This window comes from Macaca thibetana, chromosome 2 (genome assembly GCF_024542745.1).
Source record: "Macaca thibetana thibetana isolate TM-01 chromosome 2, ASM2454274v1, whole genome shotgun sequence".
Taxonomy (NCBI): domain Eukaryota; kingdom Metazoa; phylum Chordata; class Mammalia; order Primates; family Cercopithecidae; genus Macaca; species Macaca thibetana.
Window position 1 is genome coordinate 106,842,301 of NC_065579.1, and position 23,768 is coordinate 106,866,068.

The 23,768-nt window shown below is 51.7% G+C and overlaps 1 protein-coding gene across 1 annotated transcript in view; it reads left to right on the plus strand.

The window, feature by feature from the left end:
- The window catches only part of NISCH (nischarin), a 53,092-nt gene that overhangs the window by 21,924 nt on the left and 7,400 nt on the right, over positions 1-23,768 (plus strand). Inside the window, exons 5-15 of the mRNA XM_050780667.1 lie at positions 9,112-9,160; positions 10,067-10,230; positions 10,556-10,651; positions 12,005-12,100; positions 14,745-14,897; positions 15,836-15,904; positions 16,366-16,551; positions 16,718-16,846; positions 17,908-18,021; positions 18,348-18,459; positions 22,685-22,809. Coding sequence (XP_050636624.1) covers positions 9,112-9,160; positions 10,067-10,230; positions 10,556-10,651; positions 12,005-12,100; positions 14,745-14,897; positions 15,836-15,904; positions 16,366-16,551; positions 16,718-16,846; positions 17,908-18,021; positions 18,348-18,459; positions 22,685-22,809 — 1,293 coding nt within the window. The remainder of the gene's footprint in view (positions 1-9,111; positions 9,161-10,066; positions 10,231-10,555; positions 10,652-12,004; positions 12,101-14,744; positions 14,898-15,835; positions 15,905-16,365; positions 16,552-16,717; positions 16,847-17,907; positions 18,022-18,347; positions 18,460-22,684; positions 22,810-23,768) is intronic.

Consider the following 23,768-nt stretch of genomic DNA (forward strand, 5'->3'; position numbering starts at 1 on the left):
TGTGTACAATTTATTTATTTATTTATTTATTTATTATTATTAAACTTTAAGTTCTGGGGTACATGTGCCAAATGTTCAGGTTTGTTACATAGGTATACATGTGCCACAGTGGTTTTCTGCACCCAGTGTGTACAATTTAGTAGTTTTTAGTACATTCACAACGTTGAGTGACCATCGCCACTATCTAATTCCAGAACATTTCATCAGCCCAAAAAGGAACCTGTACCTGTTAGCAGAAGCTTCCCATCCCTCTGTGCCCCAGCCCCTGGCAGTCACTAATCTACTTTTTGTCCTTATGTATTTGCCTCTTCTGGACATTTCATAGAAATGGAATCATACAGTGTGTGGCCTTTTGTGACTGGCTTCTTTAATTTAGCCTTACGTTTTCAAGGTCTGTTCATATTGTAGTGTGAATCCTTTGGTCCGTTTATGATGGAGTAATAGTGTATTTTTTGGATATACCACATTATGTTTATTTATTAGCAGTTGATAAGTGTTAGGTTTGTTTCCATTTTTGGCCATTGTGAATGATGCTGCTATGAGCATTTGTATGTTAATTTTTATGTGAACTTATGTTTTCATTTTTGTTGGATATATAGCCAAAAGTGGAACCTGAGTTATATGGTAACTCTATGTTTGACTTTTTGAGGAACTACCAAATCGTTCTCCAAAGTTGTTGCACCATTTGACGTTTCCATCGGCAGTGTACAGGTTCTAATTTCCCCACATTCTTGCTTAACACTTCTTGTCCTTTTTTTTTTTTTTTTTTTTTTTTTTAATCATAGTTGTTCTGGTGGGTGTGAAGTGGTATCTCATTGTGGTTTTAATTTGCATTTCCCTGATGACTAATGTTATTGAGCCTCTTCTTTTTCTTTTTTTTTTTGAGACAGAGTCTCGCTCTGTCACACAGGCTGGGGTGCAGGGGCATGATCCCGGCTCACTGCAACCTGTGCCTCCCGGGTTCAAGCGATGCTCATGCCTCAGCCTCCCGAGTAGCTGGGACTATAGGCGCGCACCACCATGCCTGGCTAATTTGTATATATTTTTTTAGTACAGATGGGGTTTCACCATGTTGGCCAGGATGGTCTCAAACTTCTGGCCTCAAGTGATCCATCCACCTTGGCCTCCCAAAGTGCTGAGATTACAGGTGTGAGCCACCACATCTGGCCTGAGCCTCTTTCCATATGGTATTTGGCCATTTGCATATCTTCTTTGGAGAAAAGTATCCAATTCTTTATCCTTTTAAAAATCAGATTGGGCAGGGCGCGGGTGGCTCATGCCTGTAATCCCAGCACTTTGGAAGGCTAAGGCGGGCAGATTACTTGAGGCCAGGAGTTCGAGACCAGCCTGGCCGACATGGAGAAACTCTGTCTCTACTAAAAATACACAAATCAGCCATGCATGGTGGTATGTGCCTGTAATCTCAGCTACTTGGGAGACTGAGGCACAAGAATGGCTTGAACCTGAGAGGTGAAGGTTGCAATGAGCCAAGACCACACCACTGCACTCCAGCCTGGGTGACAGGGTAAGACTGTCTAAAAAAAAAAAAAAAAAGTCAGATTATCTTTGTTGAGTTGTAAGAGTTCTTTATATATTCTGGCTACTAGACTTTTAGAAACATGCAAATACTTTTTCATATTCTGTGAGTTGTCTTTTTTTTTTTTTCTTTGAGATGCAATCTTGCTCTGTTGCCCAAGCTGGAGTACAGTGGTGTGATCTCGACTCACTGCAACCTCCACCCCTGGGGTTCAATTCTCGTGCCTCAGCCTCCCGAGTAGCTGGGACTGCAGGCACATGCCACCATGCATGGCTAATTTTTTTTGAGACAGAGTCTTGCTGCATCGTCCAGGCTGGAGTCCAGTGACGCAATCTCGGCTTACTGCAACCTCCGCCTCCTGGGTTCAAGCAATTCTGTCTCAGCCTCCCGAGTAGCTGGGACTACAGGCATGCACCACCACGTCCAGCTAATTTTTGTAGTTTTAGTAGAGATGGGGTTTTACCATATTGGTCAGGCTGGTCTTGAACTCCTGACCTTAGGTGGTCCACCCTTCTTGGCCTCCCAAAGTGCTGGGATTACAGCCTTAGCCACCACGCCTGGCCTGCCTGGCTAATTTTTGTATTTTTAGTAGAGACAGGGTTTTACTGTGTTGGCCAGGCTGGTCTCGAACTCCTGACCTTAGGTGATCCACCTGCCTCAGCCTCCCAAATTGATGGGATTACAGGGGTTAGCCACCGTGCCTGGCCATCTTTTCATTTTCTTGATGGTCTTCATTGAAGCACAAAAGATTTAGATTTTGATTAAGTTCAGTTTATCAGGCCGGGCGCGGTGGCTCAAGCCTGTAATCCCAGCACTTTGGGAGGCCGAGATGGGCAGATCACGAGGTCAGGAGATAGAGACCATCCTGGCTAACATGGTGAAACCCTGTCTCTAAGAAAAATACAGAAACTTAGCTGGGCATGGTGACTGATGCCTGTAGTCCCAGCTACTCGAGAGGCTGAGGCAGGAGAATGGCGTAAACCCGGGAGGCAGAGCTTGCAGTGAGCTGAGATCCGGCCACTGCACTCCAGCCCGGGCAACAGAGTGAGACTCTGTCTCAAAAAAAAAAAAAAAAAAAAAAAGTTCAGTATATCAATTTCTTTGGTCTCTTGTGTTTTGGTATCATATATGAGAAACCATTACCCAATCCAAGGTCACAAAGATTTATAACAATATATTCCTGTATGGATTTTGTTTGTTTTTTGAGACAGGGTCTTGCTGTGTTGCCTAGGCTAGAGTGCAGTGGCACCATCTCGGTTCACTGCAGCCTCGACCTCCCAGGCTCAAGTACTCCTCCCACCTTAACCCCCCCAAGTACCTGGGACTACAGGCATGTGCCACCGTACTTGGCTAATTTTTGTATTCTTTGTAGAGATGGGGTTTCTCTATGTTGCCTAGGCTGGTCTCAAACTCCTGGGCTCAAGTGATCCACCAACCTCAGCCTCCCAAAGTGCTGGGTTTATAGGCGTGAGCCACCACACCCAGCCTGCGGTGTGGATTTTAATAACAAGGAAAGAAAGCACTACTTGTTACCAGCCCACTTTAGGTGGGAGTGCAGGGGTTGCCGCCTGTGTGAGTGAGGGGCACACTGCGGCACTTGCCTGTTGCCGTGCTGCTCTTCATATTGCTGTGTCCTGACCCTCCTGGACATGCGGTGACAGGACTCGTCCCAGAACCCCTGGAACAGGTTTTCAAACTCAGTGAAATGGAATCCCATGTGGAATTCTAGCACACCATGTGGGGCAGGACCTCCAACTGTGGTGGACTTGGAGGCAGGCAGAGGCGAGTTTATCTCCCACCCCTACTTCTCAATGGTTTAGTCCAAGTCAGTCATTTAACCTGCCTGTGAGCTGGAGGCTGATGAGCCGGGGTCCTTGTGAGGCCTGCAAGAGACTGTGCAGTGGGCCGGGTGCGGTGGCTCAAGCCTGTAATCCCAGCACTTTGGGAGGCTGAGACGGGCAGATCACGAGGTCAGGAGATCGAGACCATCCTGGCTAACACGGTGAAACCCCGTCTCTACTAAAAAATACAAAAAACTAGCCAGGTGAGGTGACGGGCACCTGTAGTCCCAGCTACTCGGGAGGCTGAGGCAGGAGAATAGTGTAAACCCAGGAGGCGGAGCTAGCAGTGAGCTGAGATCGCGCCACTGCACTCCACCCTGGGCGACAGAGCGAGACTCCGTCTCAAAAAAAAAAAAAAAAAAAAGCGGGGGGGACTGTGCAGTGAAGGTCAGTGGCTTAGAAGAGTGTTGGGCCTGAGGTTAGGGCTCACCACGTGCTAGCCATTACTAGGTGGTCCAGGAAAAGAAAGGAATTAAGTTCTCTTGAAAGGTGTTTATATTGTTGTCTTCTTTTAAAGTTAGTTGGCTAGAACAAAGATCCTTTTCAAAATTTGGAATCAGGGGCTGTGTTGAACTGTTAATTGGCTTTAGCATCCAATTTATTTCCATAACTTGTTTTAGTTTCTAAGTACTGAGGCTGTGAATTATAACAGATTTTCTTTTGAACTTGCAGTCTTGCAACTCTCTTCAGTTAAAGCTGAGGTTTGAATCCATCAATGGGGTATTTTAGCTTAAAGTTGAATCACACATATGCCTGACTCCTGCTAGAATGCCTCATCACCAACATAAATTAAAGTGAAACGAGGAGGGCCAGGCGCAGTGGCTCATACCTGTAATCCCAGCACTTTGGGAGCCTGAAGCAGATGGATCATGAGGTCAGGAGTTCAAGACCAGCCTGGCAGCTGAAGGCCGGGCACAGTGGCTCACGCCTGTAATCCCAGCACTTTGGGAGGCCGAGGCGGGCGGATCACGAGGTCAGGAGATCGAGACCATCCTGGCTAACACGGTGAAACCCCGTCTCTACTAAAAAATGCAAAAAATTAGCCGGGCGTGGCAGCGGGCGCCTCTAGTCCCAGCTACTCAGGAGGCTGAGGCAGGAGAATGGCGTGAACCCAGGAGGCGGAGCTTGCAGTGAGCCGAGATCGCGCCATTGCACTCCAGCCTGGGCAACTGAGCGAGACTCCGTCTCAAAAAAAAAAAAAAAAAAGACCAGCCTGGCCAACATGGTGAAACTCCTTCTCTACTAAAGATACAAAAAATTAACCAGGTGCGGTGGCGTGCACCTGTAATCCCAGCTACTCCAGAGACTGAGGCAGGAGAATCACTTGAACCCAGGAGGTGGAGGTTGCAGTGAGCCGAGATCATGTCGTTGCACTCCAGCCCGGGTGACAGGGCAAGACTCCGTCTCAAACAAATAAAAAAAAAAAGTGAGATAAGAATTCCAGCCCTTAGCGTGTGTGTCTCAGCCACACTTGGGGGATGGCCTCAGTGACATGTAATTCACTCCCTGGTTAGTGCCCCACAAATAAGCACACTGCCCGGGCGTGTGCCAAACCGAAGCATCTAGGACTGGCCTGGGGTTTGCGTTGACTGTAGGTGTACATGTTTTGAAGTACACTTGTTTGCAGGGCATGTGTGCAGGCATGCTCAGTCAGAATTTAAGTTGCAGGACCACAACCCAGCTAGTGTTTATGTGAAGCCCAAACCTCTGCCCACAGCTGCACACCAACACAGAATCCCGGCAGGTGGAGGGCAGGTGGTGCGGCTGATCTCTTGGTCAGTAACACATTGGGAGGGTGAGTGTTAACAGTTTGTAAACATAGCTGATACTAAGTTTCTTTTTTTTTTTGAGACAGAGTCTCACTTTTGTTGCCCAGGCTGGAGTGCAATGATGCAATCTCGGCTCACTGCAACCTCCACCTCCCAGGTTCAAGCGATTCTCCTACCTCAGCCTCCAGAGTCGCTGGGAGTAACAGGCATGTACCACCATGCCTGGCTAATTTTTGTATTTTTAGTAGAGACAGGGTTTCACCATGTTGGCCAGGCGGGTCTTGAACTCCTGGCCTCAAGTGATCTGCCCCCCTTGGCCTCCCAAAGAGCGGGCATTGCAGGGGTGAGCCATCGTGCCCAGCCAAGAATTGAAAATACATTTCAATTCAGACATTTATGAAACCCCAAAGCAATTCAAGTCCCTTCAGCACAGATTGGGTAGGGCATGTGAGCTCGGGCCACTGACACCCCACCCCACCTCCTCCTGGCATGGGGAGGCCTGACTCTGCCCACCTTTACTCATGAGCCCACCGTTTGACCAGCGAACTCTCTGAGGAGGCCCGTGTGCTAGGTTTGGGGGCCGAGGTATTTCTGTGCTCCTCTCTGGTTCAGTCTCCCTCCCAAGGTGAAGGACAGCCTGGAAAACCAAGTAGAAAGTGTTGGCAGCAGTATGTACTTCCTGTGCCCTAAACAGCAAAATTGTTACACAGATTGCTTTTGAGATTCCTTCGAAGTGAAAGCTTTCTCTTTGCTTAGTAGCAGCCGGTGGCCCTTTTGTTTTCTCAACTTTCTGTGTGTTCCAGAAATTCCAGCCCTGTCCCCTTAGAGGGGCTGGCATCCAGGGTGATTTCATTTTTCTTTTTGAGAGACAGGATCTTGCTGTGTTGCCCAGGCTCGACTCTGAACCTAGGGGCTTAAGCGATCCTTCTGCCTCAGCCTCCCAAGTAGCTGGGACTACATGCCTAGCCCAGGGTGATTGTTTTCTCTGTGTTCTTTCTGAGCTGACACCAGCTACCTGAAGAAATGTGCCATTGGCCGAGCGTGGTGGCTCACGCCTGTAATCCCAACACTTTGGGAGGCCGAGGCGGGCAGATCACTTGAGGTCAGGAGTTTGAAACCAGCCTGGCCAAAATGGTGAAACCCCGTCTCTACTAAAAATACAAAAATTTGCCAGGTATGGTGGCGCAGGCCTATGATCCAGCTACTCAGGAGGCTGAGGCAGGAGAATCGCTTGAACCCAGGAGGTGGAGGGTGCAGTGAGCCAAGATCATGCTATTTCACTCCAGCCTGGGAGACAGAGCGAGACTCCATCTCAAAAAAAAAGAAGTGTGCTGTTGAAAGTGAGGGTCGTTCAGTACTGATTGTGCGGAACCCTTTACCCTGAGATAACTGTAAGAGCCTTGTGTCCTGAGAGGCCCTGGAGCTATTCTTGAGGAATTGAGGTGGGCAGAGATTGGCAGCCCCTGGATGGAACCTGCTCAGCTCCAGGCGATCTGATAGCAGGGAGGATTGCGAAGTGCAGATCTGTAGATGGGGCGTGGTTCTCAAAACCATCCGTGGAGAAACAAGCCTTTGGATCACTCCAGGCTCTTCCTAATCTTCAGTTCTTCACAGCTGCCAAGGAAAATGTCATTTAGCTTATGTGGTTGCAAGAGACTGAAGTTAAACTTCAGAGCACACCCATCACCTCTGCCCTCACTTCCAGCCGGAGCCCTGTCCTGCTCCGCGTCTGCTGCGCCCCTCTCCTTGCCCTTTTCCATTCGGCCGTGCACCCTGCCGGTCCTTTAAAGCTGAGGCTCCGTGTGCTCGTTTTGCTCCCTTTGCTTTTTGTCCAGGGGGTACAGCAAGGAGTTATTCTCATGCTGTAAATAAGCTGAATTTCAAGCAGATTAAATGAATAAACACATTTTTTTTAAAGATTCCATAAAGGACCGAAAGAAAATTAGAATATTTTTATAATTGTGGAGTGAGAGAAGAGGCCCAAGAAGTCATGAAGGATAAAAAAAAAATAAAGGTTAAACAATGTAAAAATGAAAAATCTCTGTCAGAAAAAGAACCATGAACAAAGATAGAAGGTATACGCAGACTGGGAGGAAATGTTTACAACATATAAACCACCATTAAAATGGCCACAGTGTATAAAAGATAAGAGAGACAAACAACACAAGAGAAAAACAGGAAAAGGACACTCTGTCTCCTGTGTCTTTAGAATCCCATAAACACGTGAATTGCTTGTCCGGGTGAAAGCGATGTTCCCAATGTTCCTGTGAGTTACGAAGATTATGCAGCCTCCATCTGGAGCTGTTTACGAAAAGGCCTGTTGGCTGCCATCTGTCGATGAGTTAAAATTCTTACCTATGGGATGTGGGGGTGGGACGCTGAGGGCCTTGGGGGGCACTGCCAACCCCACAGTTATTACACTGAAGTGCTGAGGCAACTGGTTGTATATGCAGAGGCCCAAGGCCAAGGACTTGAGTGTGGCTTTGCTGGTTTTTAGCCATGTAAAATTGAGGATATCAGCACTTGTCCACCTCAGTTTGTTCATTTGTGAAATGGAGTTCCAGATAGAAGCTTCCATCGCTGGGTGCAGTGATTCACGCCTGTAATCCCAACAATTTGGGAGGCTGAGGTGGGAGGATCTCTTGGGGTCAAAAGTTCAAGACCACCCTGGGCAACATAGTGAGACCCTGTCTCTACAAAATATTTTCTTAAAAATTAGTTGGTTGGCTGGGGGCAGTGACTCATGCCTGTAATCCCAGCACTTTGGGAGGCTGAGGTGGGCAGATCAGTTGAGGTCAGGAGTTTGAGATCAGCCTCGCCAACATGGTGAAACTCTGTCTCTACTAAAAATACAAGAATTGGCCGGGCACCATGGCACATGCCTGTAATCCCAGCTACTCGTGAGGCTGAGGCAGGAGAATGGCTCGCACCTGGGAGGCAGAGGTTGCAGTGAGCCGAGATTACACCACTGCACTCCAGCCTGGGCAACAGAGCAAGACTCCATCTCAAAAAAAAAAAAAAAAAAAAAAAAAAAAAAAAAGCAGGTCATTCTGATGCACACCTATAGTCCCAGCTACTTGGGAAGTTGAGGCAGGAGGATTACTTGAGCCCAGGAGTTCCAGGCCGCAGTGAGCTATGGTTATACCATTGCACTCAGCCTGAGTGACAGAGAAAAACCCTGTCTATTAAAAAAAAAAAAAAAAAAAAGGCAGTTATCTCTTTTCCTCTTGTGGGATGTTGGGAGGATTCAGGAACCTTAAGTGGCTCAGGCCATGACCCAGTATGAATTAGGATCTGGGGTGTTGTTTGTATGACTGGAGGCTTGTCCTTTTTCTGCCTCCTTCATCGCATCATTTAAAAAGGAAATCCTTCCCACTTCTTTCTTGGGACCCTGGGACTGAGTGTTACTGTTGTGAATCTGGAAGGGATGAGCACAGGAAGAAAGCAAGTGTTCACTCTTTTCCTGAGACAGGTTTGAAACATGAGAGAAAGTGGAAATGGTCATTCCCGGGGAGGGTTAGCTCTGGGCAGTCCTTCATCCCACCAGGGTGATAGGAGCCTCTCTTCCAGAAAAAAACAGGACTTTTCTGTCTGCTACACCCTCTCCTAGGAACACCCAGAGCTAGTTTTGGGAGCTGCTGGCTTCCCAAAAGCCCTTAGCGTCATGCAGCTCTGCTGGCCTCCTGGGCTACAGTGCCCTTGGCCCTGTGGAGTGGAGTCGCAGCGTTAGGCTGGTTTCCCTTCTGCTTTGGAGGAGATATTTCAGGTATCCATATAACTAGAATATTGAGTTTCCCTTTCTAAGCTTCTTGCTTCATTGTAGGTTTATGCCCTCCTTTCTTTAATTTAACTTTCTAGAGAGATGGCACTGGCACAACAGAGGGGGTAGATAGCAGGGAATGTGCAAATCCCAGGGACTGGGGGCAGGTGGACTTCCTGAGGGCAAATTTTGTGTTCTCTGCAGGAGATAAATGGCATCACTGCAGCACTGGCTGAAGAGCTCTTTGAGAAAGGTATGTGGCCACAGGTCCCTGAAACACTGGGCATAAGTTGTGTAGTTTTATGAGATGGCCAGAGGCACAGGATGACACAGAAGTCACTCTGGAGCCCACCTACCTGCCCTGTAGGTGGCCAGGTCTGAGGAGCTGTGGTCCCTCAGTACTCCTGAGTACCATGTCAGGGGCTGAGCCCAGACTTGGGCTCTGTTCCAAAGCCCTGTGGTGGGTGCTGGAAGGTGGGTAGCACGCTGCTCCCTCACACCTGGTTTGTGCTTACCTGAAAGGGCTCAGATGGCAGGTAGAAGCTGACCCTGGGTCCCATCCCTGCCAGAGAGCACAGTTATAGTGGCTAATGTGTGATGAATGCCTCCTGTTAACATCTTACTGCCTTCCCCCAAGAGCCACAGGTATAGGTGAGGATACAGGGTCAGAGGACCAGTCACCAACCTGAGGGCACATGACTGGGAGGAGTGGAGCGAGGACCAAGCAGCAGGCGTTTGGGCTCAGAACCCATCCTGCTCCCAGGCTCTGTGCCGTGCTGGCACCATAGGCCTGCGCCTGACCTGGGTGTTTGCATTTCAGAGGTTGCAGCATAGGTCCGTCACCCAGAATGCTGCCTCTCTCGGCAGCCTCACTGGCTCAGTGCCTTTGGTCTCAACTTGGCCTCACTCCTCCCTCAGTGGCTCCCCAGCCTCACAGCCCCACAGCCCTGCCCTCCTCTGTCATCACATGTCTAGGGTTGCCCTATGCCTAGCAGGCACCCAGGAGGGCAGCAGCTCCTGCATGCCCAGGGCCCTGGCTTTGCCTTGACACAGTGGGCGCTTGCCAACTGCTTGTTGACAGAAAAGATATGGAAATCCCAGCTGCATGAGGGCTGGGGCTGCGGCTGGACACTTATCCTTCAGGGCATGGCTCTTGCAGGAGAGCAGCTCCTGGGGGCCGGCGAGGTCTTTGCCATTGGACCCCTGCAGCTGTATGCCGTCACGGAGCAGCTGCAGCAGGGAAAGCCCACGTGCGCCAGTGGGGATGCCAAGACTGACCTCGGGCACATCCTCGACTTCACCTGTCGCCTTAAGTACCTTAAGGTAAAGCTGCAGCAGCTCAGCTGTGGAGAGCCCCTCAGTCGGTGGGGGTGCAGCCTGCGGGGGACTGGCTGGCAGTTTGTGTGAAGGAGACCATGTGGGATACTTGGTGGAAGGAAGGCCTCCTGGTTATTCTTGGCACTGTGCTTCTGGCTGTGGGCACCAGGGGGCAGTCGTGACCCAGTGTCCTATTAAATTAAGTCTTGGCCTGAGCCTGCTTTGTTGAAGGCAGAAGTGGTCAAAGTTGTCTTCAACTTGTCAGCTGCTGCAGCACTCCCCGATGGGTATGCGGTGCTGTTCCCAATTTAAACCTTATCTTTGGCCTCAGGTTTCTGGCACAGAAGGACCTTTTGGGACCAGCAACATTCAGGAGCAGCTCCTGCCATTCGACCTATCAATATTCAAGTCCCTGCATCAGGTGGAGGTAAGGCCCGGTGCTGCCGGAGTGCAGGAAGGCCTGCACAGCATCCTCTTGCTCCCAACTCTGTGGCTAGGAAGTGTTTGTGATGTTGGGTGTCCTGATTTAATCATAAGGTGCTGTGCTTTCGTGTTTGGCAGTATGTGACAGGTTCTGCGTAGGTGACCAGGCCCTCTGAAGGCGGAGAAAGAGAGGCCTCTCCTGTCCCTGGCTGGTCTGCATGCCTCTGTCCTGGCGTGAGCTGCAGGCGCGGTTAGCCAGGGTGGAGCACCAGCAGCTGGCTCCTTCTGGGCCTCCTCATAGAGGCAGGGGGCATGTGTACCTCAAGTTCAAGTCCTGGGAAGTCATCCTGAGGGTCAGACAGAGCCAAATACAAGTCTGTATTTCCCAAGGCCGGTTGGCAAAGAGCTTCGAGGATGCCTCTGGGGCACCCACACAAGAAACGCTCTGCGTTTGTCCTGCTGGACTCCTTGGTTTGCACTGCCAATTTTAGCATTTTTGAAAAGAAAAGAGAGTCAGTAATGATATAAAAAAATGTTTTAAAGCATAATATTTTGAGCGTGGCTTTGGTGTTCTGCCCTGTGGCCCCCTGTCTCCTTGATTGAATCTTCCCAGCAGCCCTGTGAGGAGGACACTTTTATTTCCATTTTACAGTTGGGGAAACTGAGACTTGGGCAGATAAGGAAGTTTGGCCAGGGCCACACAGTTAATGAGTGGAAAGCTGGGATTTGAATTCAGCTGAGACTGCTTCCAGAGCCTATGCTGCACACTGGGCTATTCTGTCTACAGCGGTCTCGGGAAACTTGCGGTGTGTCCTGCTGCCGAGTGAGGACAGGGAAGTGAAGAGGAAACCTGACCCAGCCCTGCCGAGCAGGCTGAGGCTCTGGATCTGTGTCTGTGGGTGTGCTTGGGCAGGTGGCTCGGGGAGTGTGCTTTGGTCTGTGGCTTGCCCCTCCTCACCACCCGACAGCTGAGCTCCATGGAGTGGGGGCTGGGTGAACAGGGAGACCCACCCCACTCACTGTGCTGTGGAGGCCGCTTGTTCTCCCCAGCAGTTTCCATGACCCACACTTTGTGTTCATCTGCCAAGCCCCAGGCAGCCCTTAGAGAGGAAATGGAATTTGTGGTCCATTGTGAGTCTGAGAGGCCAGGCATCTTTCTTACTAGATACTTCAGGGAATGTTTGGTCAGCACTGACACTGGGAAAAAGAGAGACTTTGGTTTTGAGTGGCCTCCCGTCTCTGAGGATTTGGGTTGCCCGTCGTCGTGCTTTTGTATGGGGGTAGGGAACACCTACATCTGGAGACTTCTGATGGAGCAAGGATTTTGTTTCTGAGATGCAGCTGCTCCTCATTCCAGATAAGTCACTGTGATGCTAAGCACATCAGAGGGCTGGTCGCATCGAAGCCCACCTTAGCCACACTGAGTGTCCGCTTCTCAGCAACCTCGATGAAGGTAAGCTTCACGTATATCCTGCCTGGGGCAATGTCTGTGGGTCAGAGTCCTGGGCTGTGGTCTCCACCACTGAGGATGGGTGAGGACACTGCTATGTCTATCAGTATTCAGAGGCTGGACCTTCTGTGGGGAAGCCACACACTCATGGGGGGCCTCCGAGCACTTGACAGCCCCTGGGACACTTTAGTTCACATCTGCATTAAAAGTTCATGTTGTTAACAGGGCATTTTAAGGAACTTGGCTTTTTCCCCCCAAAAAATAAAAAATGTCATTGGTGTTTTTGTTTTGTTTTGTTTTTGTTTTGAGAGAGAGTCTCGCTGTGTGGCCCAGACTGGAGTGCAGTGGTATGATCTCAGCTCACTGCAACCTCTACCTCCTGGGTTCAAGCGATTCTCCTACCTCAGCCTTCCAAGCAGCTGGGATTACAGATGCCCACCACCACACCCCACTAAGTTTTGTATTTTTGGTAGAGACAGGGTTTTACCATGTTGGCCAGGCTGGTCTCGAACTCCTAACCTCAAGTGATCCGCCAGCCTCAGCCTCCCAAAGTGCTGGGATTACAGGCATGAGCCACTTTGCCCGGCCTTCATTGGTTTTTTAATGAACAAATTGCTAAGCTGTGGCAAGTGGTAGGACCTTTATTAATTAGATTGATAACTAAGCTTAGATTGTTCCTCTAAGCTTTAGCAGTCCCTGGCTAAGCCCTCATTTGTATCTTTTTCTCCATGGCTTGATTAGAAGGTGAGGTTGTGGAAATGCTAGGCCCTGTTGTTTATATGTGAGCAGCAGAAACATTCAAATTGGGAATGTGTGTTTCTGTTTACTTTTTTATGTATTACATCTTGCTAATGTTAAAATCTTTCCCCGGGTATAGAAAAGGCATGTAGTGGCTAATATTATGACTTAAGGCTCCTGATCAAGACTTAGGTTTGGGCCAGGTGTGGTGGCTCATGCCTGTAATCCTAGCATTTTGGGAGGCTAAGGCAGGAGGATTCCTTGAGTCCAGGAGTTGGAGACCAACCTGGGCAACATAGGGAGACCTTGTCTCTTTTATTTTTTTTTTTTATTTATTTATTTTTTTTTTTTGAGACAGAGTCTCGCTCTGTCGCCCGGGCTGGAGTGCAGTGGCCGGATCTCAGCTCACTGCAAGCTCCGCCTCCCGGGTTCACGCCATTCTCCTGCCTCAGCCTCCCGAGTAGCTGGGACTACAGGCGCCCACCACCGCGCCCGGCTAATTTTTTGCATTTTTTAGTAGAGACGGGGTTTCACCGTGTTAACCAGGATGGTCTCGATCTCCTGACCTCGTGATCCGCCCGTCTCGGCCTCCCAAAGTGCTGGGATTACAGGCTTGAGCCACCGCGCCCGGCCTCGACCTTGTCTCTTTTAAAAAAAAAAAAAAAAAAAAAAAAAAAGGATTTGGTGAAAAATATTCCTCTTGAGGCTTGCAGAGAGTGTATTGGGCCACCTGGTCCCTCTCCGAGCACTTCTCGCTGTCTTGCTGAAGGAGCCCAGGGTGACCCATTGTGAGAAGAAAGGTCTTGTCAAAACAGATAGGCCTGCCTTCCTCCATTTTGATGGTCTCTGGGCTCTGTGCTACTCCCCTCATCTTAGCATTTTCTGACTTTATCCCTGTGAAATAACGGTTTTAAAGGCCTGGTGTCCGCAGTGAGGACCACATCATCAGCTTGGAAAGCACAGCTGCCTGGAAACCGTGAATTCTCACCTTCAGCTTCTGAGAAGCTAGAAAAGACAGCTGGCTGGCCAGTAGCAGTGGCTGGCACCTATAATCCCAGCACTTTGAGAAGCCAAGGCAGGAGGACCACTTGAGCCCAGGAGTTTGAGACCAGTCTGGGCTATGTAGGGAGACCTCGTTTCTACAGAAAAAAAATGTTTTAATTGGCTGGGCAAGGTGGTGTGCGTCTGTAGTCCCAGCTACTCAAGAGGCTGAGGTGGGAGGATTTGCTTGCACCTGCGAGTTTGAGGCTGCAGTGAGCCATGATGGTGCCACTGCACTCCAGCCTGGGCAACAGAACGAGACTGTGTCTCAAAGAACAAATGGCTAGGTGCTGTGGGTCACGCCTGTAATCCCAGCACTTTGGGAGGCTGAGGTGGGTGGATCACCTGAAGTCAGGAGTTTGAGACCAGCCTGGCCAACATGGTGAAGCCCCTATCTCTGTTAAAAATGCAAAAATTAGCCAGGCGTGGTGGTACACACCTCTAGTCCCAGCTACTGGGGAGGCTAAGGCAGGAGGATCACTTGAGCCTGCGAGGCAGAGGTGGCAGTGAACTGAGATTGCACCACTGCACTCCAGCCTGGGTGACAGAGTGAGACTCCATCTCAAAAAAGAAAAAGCCAGAAAAGGCATCACCAGGTCACCAAGGCAAAGGCCCTTTGGGCTTGAAAAGCATTGCTCCTAAAGCAGGACCAGGACTTATTCTAAGTGGCTGTTATGTGGTGAATTGTTCAGCTTTGAACGATTTCACAATCGTTTAAAGACATAAGAACCAAAGGCCTGCTTTAATGCAAGTTTACTTCCACATGCTAAATATGCTCCAGCCCTTCCTTAAATTCTGCAATGACTGTGTTCCCAGTGAGTGTTGTGTGAGGGCCCAAGTGTGGTGCTCAACAGATGTTTTTATGCAGGAAGTCCTTGTTCCTGAAGCCTCAGAATTTGATGAGTGGGAGCCTGAAGGCACAGCCCTAGAAGGCCCTGTGACTGCCGTCATCCCCACTTGGCAGGCATTGACCACGCTTGACCTGAGCCACAACAGCATCTCCGAGATCGACGAGTCTGTGGTATGCTCTCAGCAGCAGGTGCCAGGGGTTTCTCTGACCCCACCAAACCCTGAGTTTGAGTATTTAACTCAGCTTTTTCAGGAAGGACCACAGAAAATCTATATCTAGTGCTCTGTGCATTGCCTGCCATTTTAAGTTAATTATAAAATGGGGGCCAGGCGCGGTGGCTCATGCCTGTAATCCCAACACTTTGGGAGGCCGAGGCGGGAGGATCACCTGAGGTCAGGAGTTCAAGACCAGCGTGACCAACATGGTGAAACCCCATCTCTACTAAAAATACAAAAATTAGCCGGGCGTGGTGGCGGGTGCCTGTAATCCCAGCTACTTCGGGAGGCTTAGGCAAGAGAATCACTTGAGCCCGGGAGGCAGAGGTTGCAATAAGCTGAGATAGTGCCACTGCATTCCAGCCTGGGTGACAGATTGAGACTCCGTCTCAAAAGAAAAAAAGAATGGGATCATTTAAAATTGGTGAGGTGGTACTTAGAACCAAATAAAACATATGAATTTCATGTAAATGTGGTAAACTATAACCACACTAAGTGATGATATCACTCCTTAGATGACAGATGTGCCCATAGAATAATGACATCCAGAGGGCATTTGGGCAGTAAGAGTGTCATTCCTGTGTTTGCGCTGCTCAGGGAGTGTGGGCAGGGTTGAAGAAGGACAGACTCCCTTCTCTGTCTGGGACCTTGCCGTGTGTCATTTTCACAAGCCAAGTGTTCCATGAAAACAATGAGTAGTGCCCAGCACTGGGGGCCCTGTGTGCGCCTTTGGATGTGCTACTGGCTGGGCAGTGGGAGGTGTGGTCCTGCAGGGACAGCCCGTGGGAGTCCGTGGTCAGGAGGAAGCGTCCTGGGGTGCCCGTCCACTGTGTGGGGGACCATGTTTGGGGTCCGACCCCTACATTAACATCAGATGTTCTTTTCTTTCACAAGAAACTGATCCCAAAGATTGAGTTCCTGGACCTGAGTCACAATGGATTGCTGGTTGTGGACAATTTGCAGGTAGTGCCTTTGAAGACCAGTGCTGCCCGCACACACTCCCCAGGCCCCTTTCTGAGAGTTCAGGAGACTGATGCAGCCTTGGGAATTTGGCCATACCCAGGGGTTGTAAGGGCAGGGGTTGCTGTCTTCCCTTTAGGATCCCAGCAATGCACTGAGTGATTGTTGCTCTAGTTCCAAAGAATTAGGAAGCATGAGTAAATACAAACCAGGCATGATGATGCACCTCTGTCCCGAAGGTGGACAGCCATGTTTTCAATGCCCACCCCAACTGTCTGCAGGGGTGCCACTGTGCTGTGGCATGTGCGGCAGAGAAGAGGGACTTCCCTTCCTAAAATAACTGTCAGAGTGACTTGCAGAACTGGGTAGTTTGGGTTGGAAGGCCCATCCTGCCATTAGTGTCAGGCCCCTATCTTTGGAGACTTGACCTGAGCCACTTTACGCTGTTCTCCACACCACTACAGCACCTGTATAACCTTGTGCATCTGGACCTGTCCTACAACAAACTCTCCTCCTTGGAAGGGCTTCACACCAAGCTGGGGAACATCAAGACCTTAAACCTGGCAGGCAACCTCCTGGAGAGTCTGAGTGGCCTACACAAGCTCTACTCACTGGTCAACCTGGATCTCCGGGACAACAGGATTGAACAGGTGAGCCCACAGACCTCGCGATTTTGGGATTTCTGTGCCTTGGTGTGTATCATGTTAAAGAAGAATGTTAAGATTCCTTTCATTTAAAAGAGACCATGAAACGTGTTGGCGTGTTGCTGAAGTGTTAAGAGAAGGGACCAAAGGGGATGGAACTCATACCTTGCAGATGGAGGAGGTCCGGAGCATAGGTAGCCTCCCGTGTCTGGAGCACGTGTCTCTGCTGAACAACCCTCTGAGCATCATCCCCGACTACCGGACCAAGGTGCTGGCTCAGTTCGGAGAGAGGGCCTCAGAGGTGAGCCCCAGCGCAGTCAGAAGAGCCCAGGGAGACCCTCGGGATGCAGTCAAGTCTGCATGGGCGGTAGGGGGATATATGTCCATTGTTCTACCCTTGCCTGCTTTAGAAGGAGGTCCTGCCCCTTGAGGGCTTTCCGGTTCTGGGAAGTCCACTATCTCCCCAGGAAAATGCTCCCTTGCATCTCCTGCCCCTCCTGTCTTGGATAACAATGTTTATTCTAGGAAAGGGTCAGAAATAAGATCCTTAAAATATTCATATCTCCTGGACAACTTGTGGCCATAGTACCTGACCGTAAACCCAAAGGGTTTGCCTTTGTCAATGTAGCCCAGCCTAGTGTCTGCTGCCCCTTGCTGTGTCTGTGCACCTGCCACGATGCTGACCAGACGCACTTAACCAGGTTCACCCATCGCCTGGGCCCGGAGCAGGCCCCCTGATTCTCTGATTGGTCCTTGGACCTTCTGTTCTCCCCAAATCCCAGGTCAGAAAATACCCGGGAACTATTTGTGTCCCACCTCCCTCTTTTTGGCCCCAAGTGCCCCTTCATCCACACAATCACAAGACCACGAGATGCCATCTCCTCCCCTCCTGGGCTCCAGACCTTGGGAAGCTCCCAGGCCACAGAGTGTCAGCTCCTGTCCAAGCCCTTGGGACCTTCCCTCATTCAACCACCCTACCCGACCGCCGACTGGCTGCCAGCTGCCACTCCCTCCTGCATTTGCAGGTGGGGCCTGCCCTTTCCCACTGCTCTTTTGAGAGTCTGCCTTCTGCCTCTAACTGGGGACTTAGTTCAAGTTGCCCAAGAGTTTGCTGCTCCTGTTCTTGGTGAGGGACTCCAGAGACAGATGTAGGGCCTCCCTGGACCCCTCCAAGGCACTCCCAGGTCTCTTCCATGAGTGGTGGAGAGCCGCCTCCGAGCAGGCTGAGCCTCCCTCAGCCTGTGGTGTCCTCACATGGCCTGGCCCACAGCAGGTGCTCACGCCCCTCCTCAGCAGGGCCCCACCATCCTCCTGCCGTGCTCACTAGTCCCCATGCTGATAGCTACTTTCTGGATGCTCTAGGTCTGTCTGGATGACACAGTGACCACAGAGAAGGAGCTGGACACTGTGGAAGTGCTGAAAGCAATTCAGAAAGCCAAGGAGGTCAAGTCCAAACTGAGCAACCCAGAGAAGAGGGTGGGTTTGTGTGGCAGGTGGGAGGGCAGTGGTGCAGAGCCAGCCGGGAGAGGAGCCAGTTCAGGGGGCTTGGGCCATGGGACTGCTCAGGGCTGCCAAGTTGCCAAGTCCAAGCTGCGCTCCTCTCTGGCTGCATGACCTCGGGCAAGTCGTGGCCTCTGTATTCTTTTTGGGTTGGGGACAGTGGTAGTTCCTGCAGTAAGGATGGGACGAGACCATCTTCATCCCGTTGGTTGGAACCGTTGCGCTCCCTCGTCACACCCCTGGCCTTGGGGAGCTCTGTGCTTCCTCTTCTCTCCCGGGCTGACGCAAGCACTTGTCCTCAGGGTGGCGAAGACTCCCGGCTCTCAGCTGCCCCCTGCATCAGACCCAGCAGCTCCCCTCCCACTGTGGCTCCCGCATCTGCCTCCCTGCCCCAGCCCATCCTCTCCAACCAAGGTAATCGTGTATGTATCTTGCTTCTAGTGGAGCCACACAGCCCTGCCTGGGCCTCCTGGCTGGGCTGGGGTTGGGGAAGAGGTGCCAGCACCAGTTTCTGACAGGGTCAGACACAGGGAGGACTGTGCCTTCTGCAGGCTGGTCCTCGCGGGGGGACACGTGGCAGGGGTGCCTGGCCTGATGCCAGCTGTTGCTTGCTTGGTGAGGACTCCCGATTGCTCTGATGCCCACATCCAGCTCCTCTAGGAGACCGCAGGGTATCTGACAGGCCCTGAGGCTGCCCTCTGAACAGACTCGGGCCTGTTGGCTCATGGGACCGTCCCATTCCCTCGCCGGCAGCACAAGCAGGTTGGCTTCTGGTTATAGGAAGCCGGGCTTGTGACTGTACTGTCTGGAGCCCGAATCCCTGTGCAGGGAAAAGCTTGCTTTTATCATTGCCTCATCTCTGTGGTGTGACCCAGCCCCAGAACGCCATGTTTGTGGGGCCAAGATGGGCCATCTGTGTCCCTGTGGACCCATGGAAGACCAGGCCCATTCATCTGCCCACTGTCTTAGCGTTTTCAAAGGGCTTTCACCTCTGAACCCAGGCATCCTCGGAGATGAGTGAGTGAAGCAGGTCCCATGAGCGTGTCTGCTGGCCTGGCCCCCACGGAAGAGGGGAGGGTGTGCCGTCCCGAGTGGAGCCGAGGCTCGGGACACGCAGGAAAGGACGCCGCCTGCCCGGGCTCCTGGAGACGCAGAACTTGGTGTGAGGTCTTGGGAAAACAGTTCAACCCTATGTTTTAAGAGCCAGAAAAACATTCCCACCCCTTGACCTGGTAACCCCACTGGTGGGGATTTTCTCTTAGAGGGATAAGATACTGGGAAGGGGAGGTGAAATGCTCACCACTGCCAAAACACGGGCTGCAACTGCAACATCGGAGGATGAGAGGGACAGTCGGCTGTGGCACAGAATGCTCGGCAGCCCTCCCAGCAGGGACAGGAAGACTGGGCAGGAAGAGGGGAGAAGCACTCAAGTTAAGGCAAAAGGCCCGACGCAGAGCAGCACACTGAGGTCACACCCATGAAATGTGGAAGAGAATTCCATTGCGTGGAGTGATGGGGTTAGGTGCCAGGATGATTGCCCATTTTGCTTCTGTCAGACTCTTGACTAAGGATTTCTGGTTGCATTTTATTACATAAAAGCCAGGGAGGTTATATCACGATGAGGAAGCTTCCCTGAGGCCGCCTCCTGCAACGCAGCCAAGCGAGCCTGTGGAGGCACCATATGACTGTAGGCCTCTGGGGACAGGGAGCTGCATCTGCTTCTCAAGGCCAGGGACATGGCCGTTTCTGCCAGCATCTGTTGATCAGTGAGTGAGTGAATGGGCAGGTAGAGCAGGAGCCAGTGAAGAGCAGACCCTGGGTGGGTTGGGATGCACTGTGCCCCCAGGCTGCAGCTGCAGGCAGCCCCCCACATTGTTGGAGAAGCCTCTGCACCAGCTCAGCCCCCTCCTCACTCCCCTCGTGCCCTGGGGACACTCTGCAGAGGGGCACTCTGCAGTCTGTCCCCGCCATCACTGGACTTCTGGACATTGCCTCCAGATTTGCACCTCTTCAATAAAACTGCAGTGGATGTCTTTGTGTGCACCTCTCTTTCCTTTTGGTGAGAAACAGCAAAGGTCGGACCCCTAAGGATTCTCCTGATGTCTCCGCTCTATCTGCCGAGTGCCCTTTCTGACCACTTGTTTGTACAGGCCACGGTCCGGGACGGGAGCAGATAGACTCTCCCTGTCCCTGTCCACATTTCCTTGTGTCCAAATGGGGCTTGTTGGGGGGTAGTGGCAAAAGGCATTGGTCTTTTTCTCACTGATTCAGAGGCCTCCCCGTGTGTTTGTTCAGCCGCGTGTTCCTGGGTCTTGCCTGGATGGGCAGGGTTTTTTTAGCGCGTGGGAGCAGCTTTGCTGACCCATGCCTGTTGCTTCCAGCCTGGTTCCCGAGAAGGGAGCCTACTTGCGAATGAACTGGGCACTCAGACCTGCCTGAAGGGGGCGCTGTCCAGACAACACCCAACCTCCTGTTGTGGCAGGTGCTGTCAGAGCCATGAATGATTGTGACTCTAGGGGTGGTCGCCAGAGTTGATTGTCCAGCCAGGCCCAGGGGCTGAGAGGAGGCTGTGTGGAGAGGTGGTTAGGAGCCAGGGCTTGGTCAGCTGAGTTTGCATCCCAGCTTCCTAGCTGTGGGACCTCAAGCAACTTGTAGCCCCTCTGAAGCTGTTTTCTCAACTGTGAAGTGGACGCACCCTACTTCATTGATTCTAAGAGGCACGCATTTCCACCTGGTGACTTCTCTGAAATTGAGGTGCGTCTTTCAGTCAGTGGCGTCTCATAGTCGCTGTCAGCCAGCTGGTATTCGAGATGGAGTCGTGGAAAACCCGTGGACACCTTCTGCTAGGACCAAGATGGCACCACCTGCCGCATCTTAGATTTGATGAAATGTGGTAAATAACGAGAGGCATGCATGAGCGAATGCTGGGGAGGCGCTTGGCACTGGCCAGAGCTCCACAGAGGTGGTTGATGAGGGCTGCCCTTTCCCACATCCTTAGTGGGGGGTTCAAGATGACCCAGACCGTGCCCCTTGGGGAGCTTGGAGCCATGCGGGAGGATGAGCCATGTGCTGGAGGAGAACAGGGCAGGATGGTGTGGGGCTTTTGTAGACTGTCTAGAGCAGAGAAGGTCTGCAGTGGAGGTGGTGTCTGAGGTGGATCTTGAAGGATGGATAGGAGTTGAACATTAGCAGGCAGAGGGTGGATTGCAGGAGAGCAGTGGCCTGGGCAGGTGCCCAGGGAGGCCCGTCAGGGTGCTTCATGCATGGCTGTGTGCTTGCCAGCCTTCCTGCCTGCCTACCCCCTGCTGCTTCGCTTTGTGGGGGCGTCTGAGCTTGGGCCCACCTGCCTGCCTCACTTGTGGGCAGAGGACCCAGGCCGTGTGAGTTGTCCTGTCCCGGGGAGCAGCTGAGCTGGTCGGGGGTCTCGACCTGTGGGGCTCAGAGGGCTCGGGATCATTTCACCGGGCTGTGGCGATGCTGGGCTGTGGAGGCAGGCCTGGGGCTCCTGTAGGCCTCAGTGAGACTGGCGGCCGATGCCCAGTGTCCACCCTGCTGGCCGCAGTCAGGAACATGTTCACAAAGGCTTTACCTTCAAGCGGTCTAGAGGTGATCTGAAGTGGAGTAACAGGTCCAGATAGGCTACATTCATAAACAAGCTTCAGCAGGTTGTAGGAACACTATGCATTTATGGGACGCAATGGGTCAGAGTGCTGCTGTCCATGGGAGGTGGCCCCAGGGCAGGTCAGTGGGCACGTCCTGTGGTAAGTGGGACTGTGGATGTGAGCTCAGGCTGGACTCAGCAGCCTTGCTGGATACCAAGGCCTGTAAGGGCTGGCCCCCTGGTGAATTGTCCCATGCCCTATGTATCTGTGAGTCCTGCAGAGATGACAAATCAGGGGACGGGATCATGTCTAGTCACCGTCTGGGAAAATGCTCCAGGAGTGAACACATTTCAGGCTCTTGACGATGTACCTCCAAACTCTTCGGATGGGTGGGCCAGCCCGCATGTCTGTGCCGGCCTCTGCCCAGTGAGGTCAGAGCCAGGCCACACAGTCAGTCTGACTTTGGTAAAAGTTGAGAGGCAAAACTTGCCTCTTGTTTCAGCTTGCCTTTCTTTGTGTACTTCTGAGAGCGAGCATTCTTTTCATGTTCTAGCCACTGGCCGTTCTTCTGCAGAATGTCTGTTCACATCCCTTGCTGTCTGTTAATGGGGTTTCCAGCCTTCCCCCATTTTTGTAGCCCCTGTAAGAACTTTTTGCTGACTAGCGATATAAATCCTTGTCAAATATTGCAAACATTTTTTTTCTCATTTCATCTGGTTTTAATTTATCCTGGTTTTTAAAAAATGTGTCTGTGGGAGTTTAATTTTTATGTAGTCACATCTATCAGTTTTTTCCATTGTGTTTATTCTCAGAATGCCTCTCCTTGCTCTGAGATTAGATAAGCAGTCATTTGTTCTCTCTTGAGTTATTTTGAGATTTCAGTTTTAACATTTTCTTCTATAATCCTTGTGGCTGGGTTTTGGGGTCTGGCTAGCCCCCGGCCATGCCGGTAGCCTGAGAGGCCCAGCCCCACTTGTTGAACGGCCGCTCTCCCCGCCCCACCCACCCTGCCTGCCTGCCCGCCCTGGTCTCTCCAGGAATCGTGTTCGTTCAGGAGGAGGCCCTGGCCAGCAGCCTCTCGTCCACCGACAGTCTGACTCCCGAGGACCAGCCCATTGCCCAGGGATGTTCTAATTCCTTGGAGTCCATCCCTGCGGGACAGGTAATGCCCTCCTCCCTCTTCTGGGGACCATACATCTGGGGGTGGACCCTTCTGCTTGGGGTTGTGTGCAGTAGGAAGTGGCCTAGCTGGAGCTGAGGCAGATGCTTCCAGGGTTTGGCATCCTCTGCTTTGCGCCACGGTCTTTCTCTTGGACCTGTCTCTAGTTGAGTTTGTCTTCCTGACAAACCCAGTGGTTAAGGATTTATTTTCAGCCTCCCTCCTTCCCTTCCCCACCCCCTTTGGTTGATGGGAACAGGCAGTTCTCTGTCACTGGGCCCAGGATGCGAGGGGGCAGGTGACCCTGTGAGCAGGCTTCCCTAGGGAAGGCATTTCAAAAGGCCCTTGTGCGGGGGCTTGTTTGGGTTTTTTCTGTGTTTCCTGGCACCCCTGGAGCCACTCGGCCCCTTCCCACATGTCACCCTGGTGGTCTGGGAAATAGTCTAACTCCAGCTCCTCCTCTGTGGTTGTTACTGAGGGTTCCAGAGCCCCTTCCTGTGTCCTGAGAAAAGAGAGGAGGAAAGCAAGGGTGCTTGCTGTGTGCTTGGCGAACGTGCTTGGTGCCTGGGCCTCCCTCCAGCCCCATCTCTGCAGCGGCACAAGGTTATTGCCTTGTGACACTGGGACAGTTTGCAGAGTCCTTGTCTGTCCTCAGTACTCCACAGTACTCTCCCATCACCCTTCCCTGGGCCACAGAGCAAGAGATTCCCAAGCCCTAGGTCTCCCCCAGTTCACAGAGACCACTGGGAGGGACTTGCCAGGGCTGTGTCCACTGCTGGCCAGTTAGGGTCAGACCAAATTTGCAGACTGTCTACCTGGACCCTTGCATAGCACAAGGAGCAGTCAGATGCCGGATCCCTGGAGAGTGGCGAGAGGCTCTGGCCCTGGGTTGGGAGTGGGAATCCCAGCCCTGCTGTGTACTGGTGGGATAGCCAAGTGAGTCTCTGCCCTTGGGTCCCAGA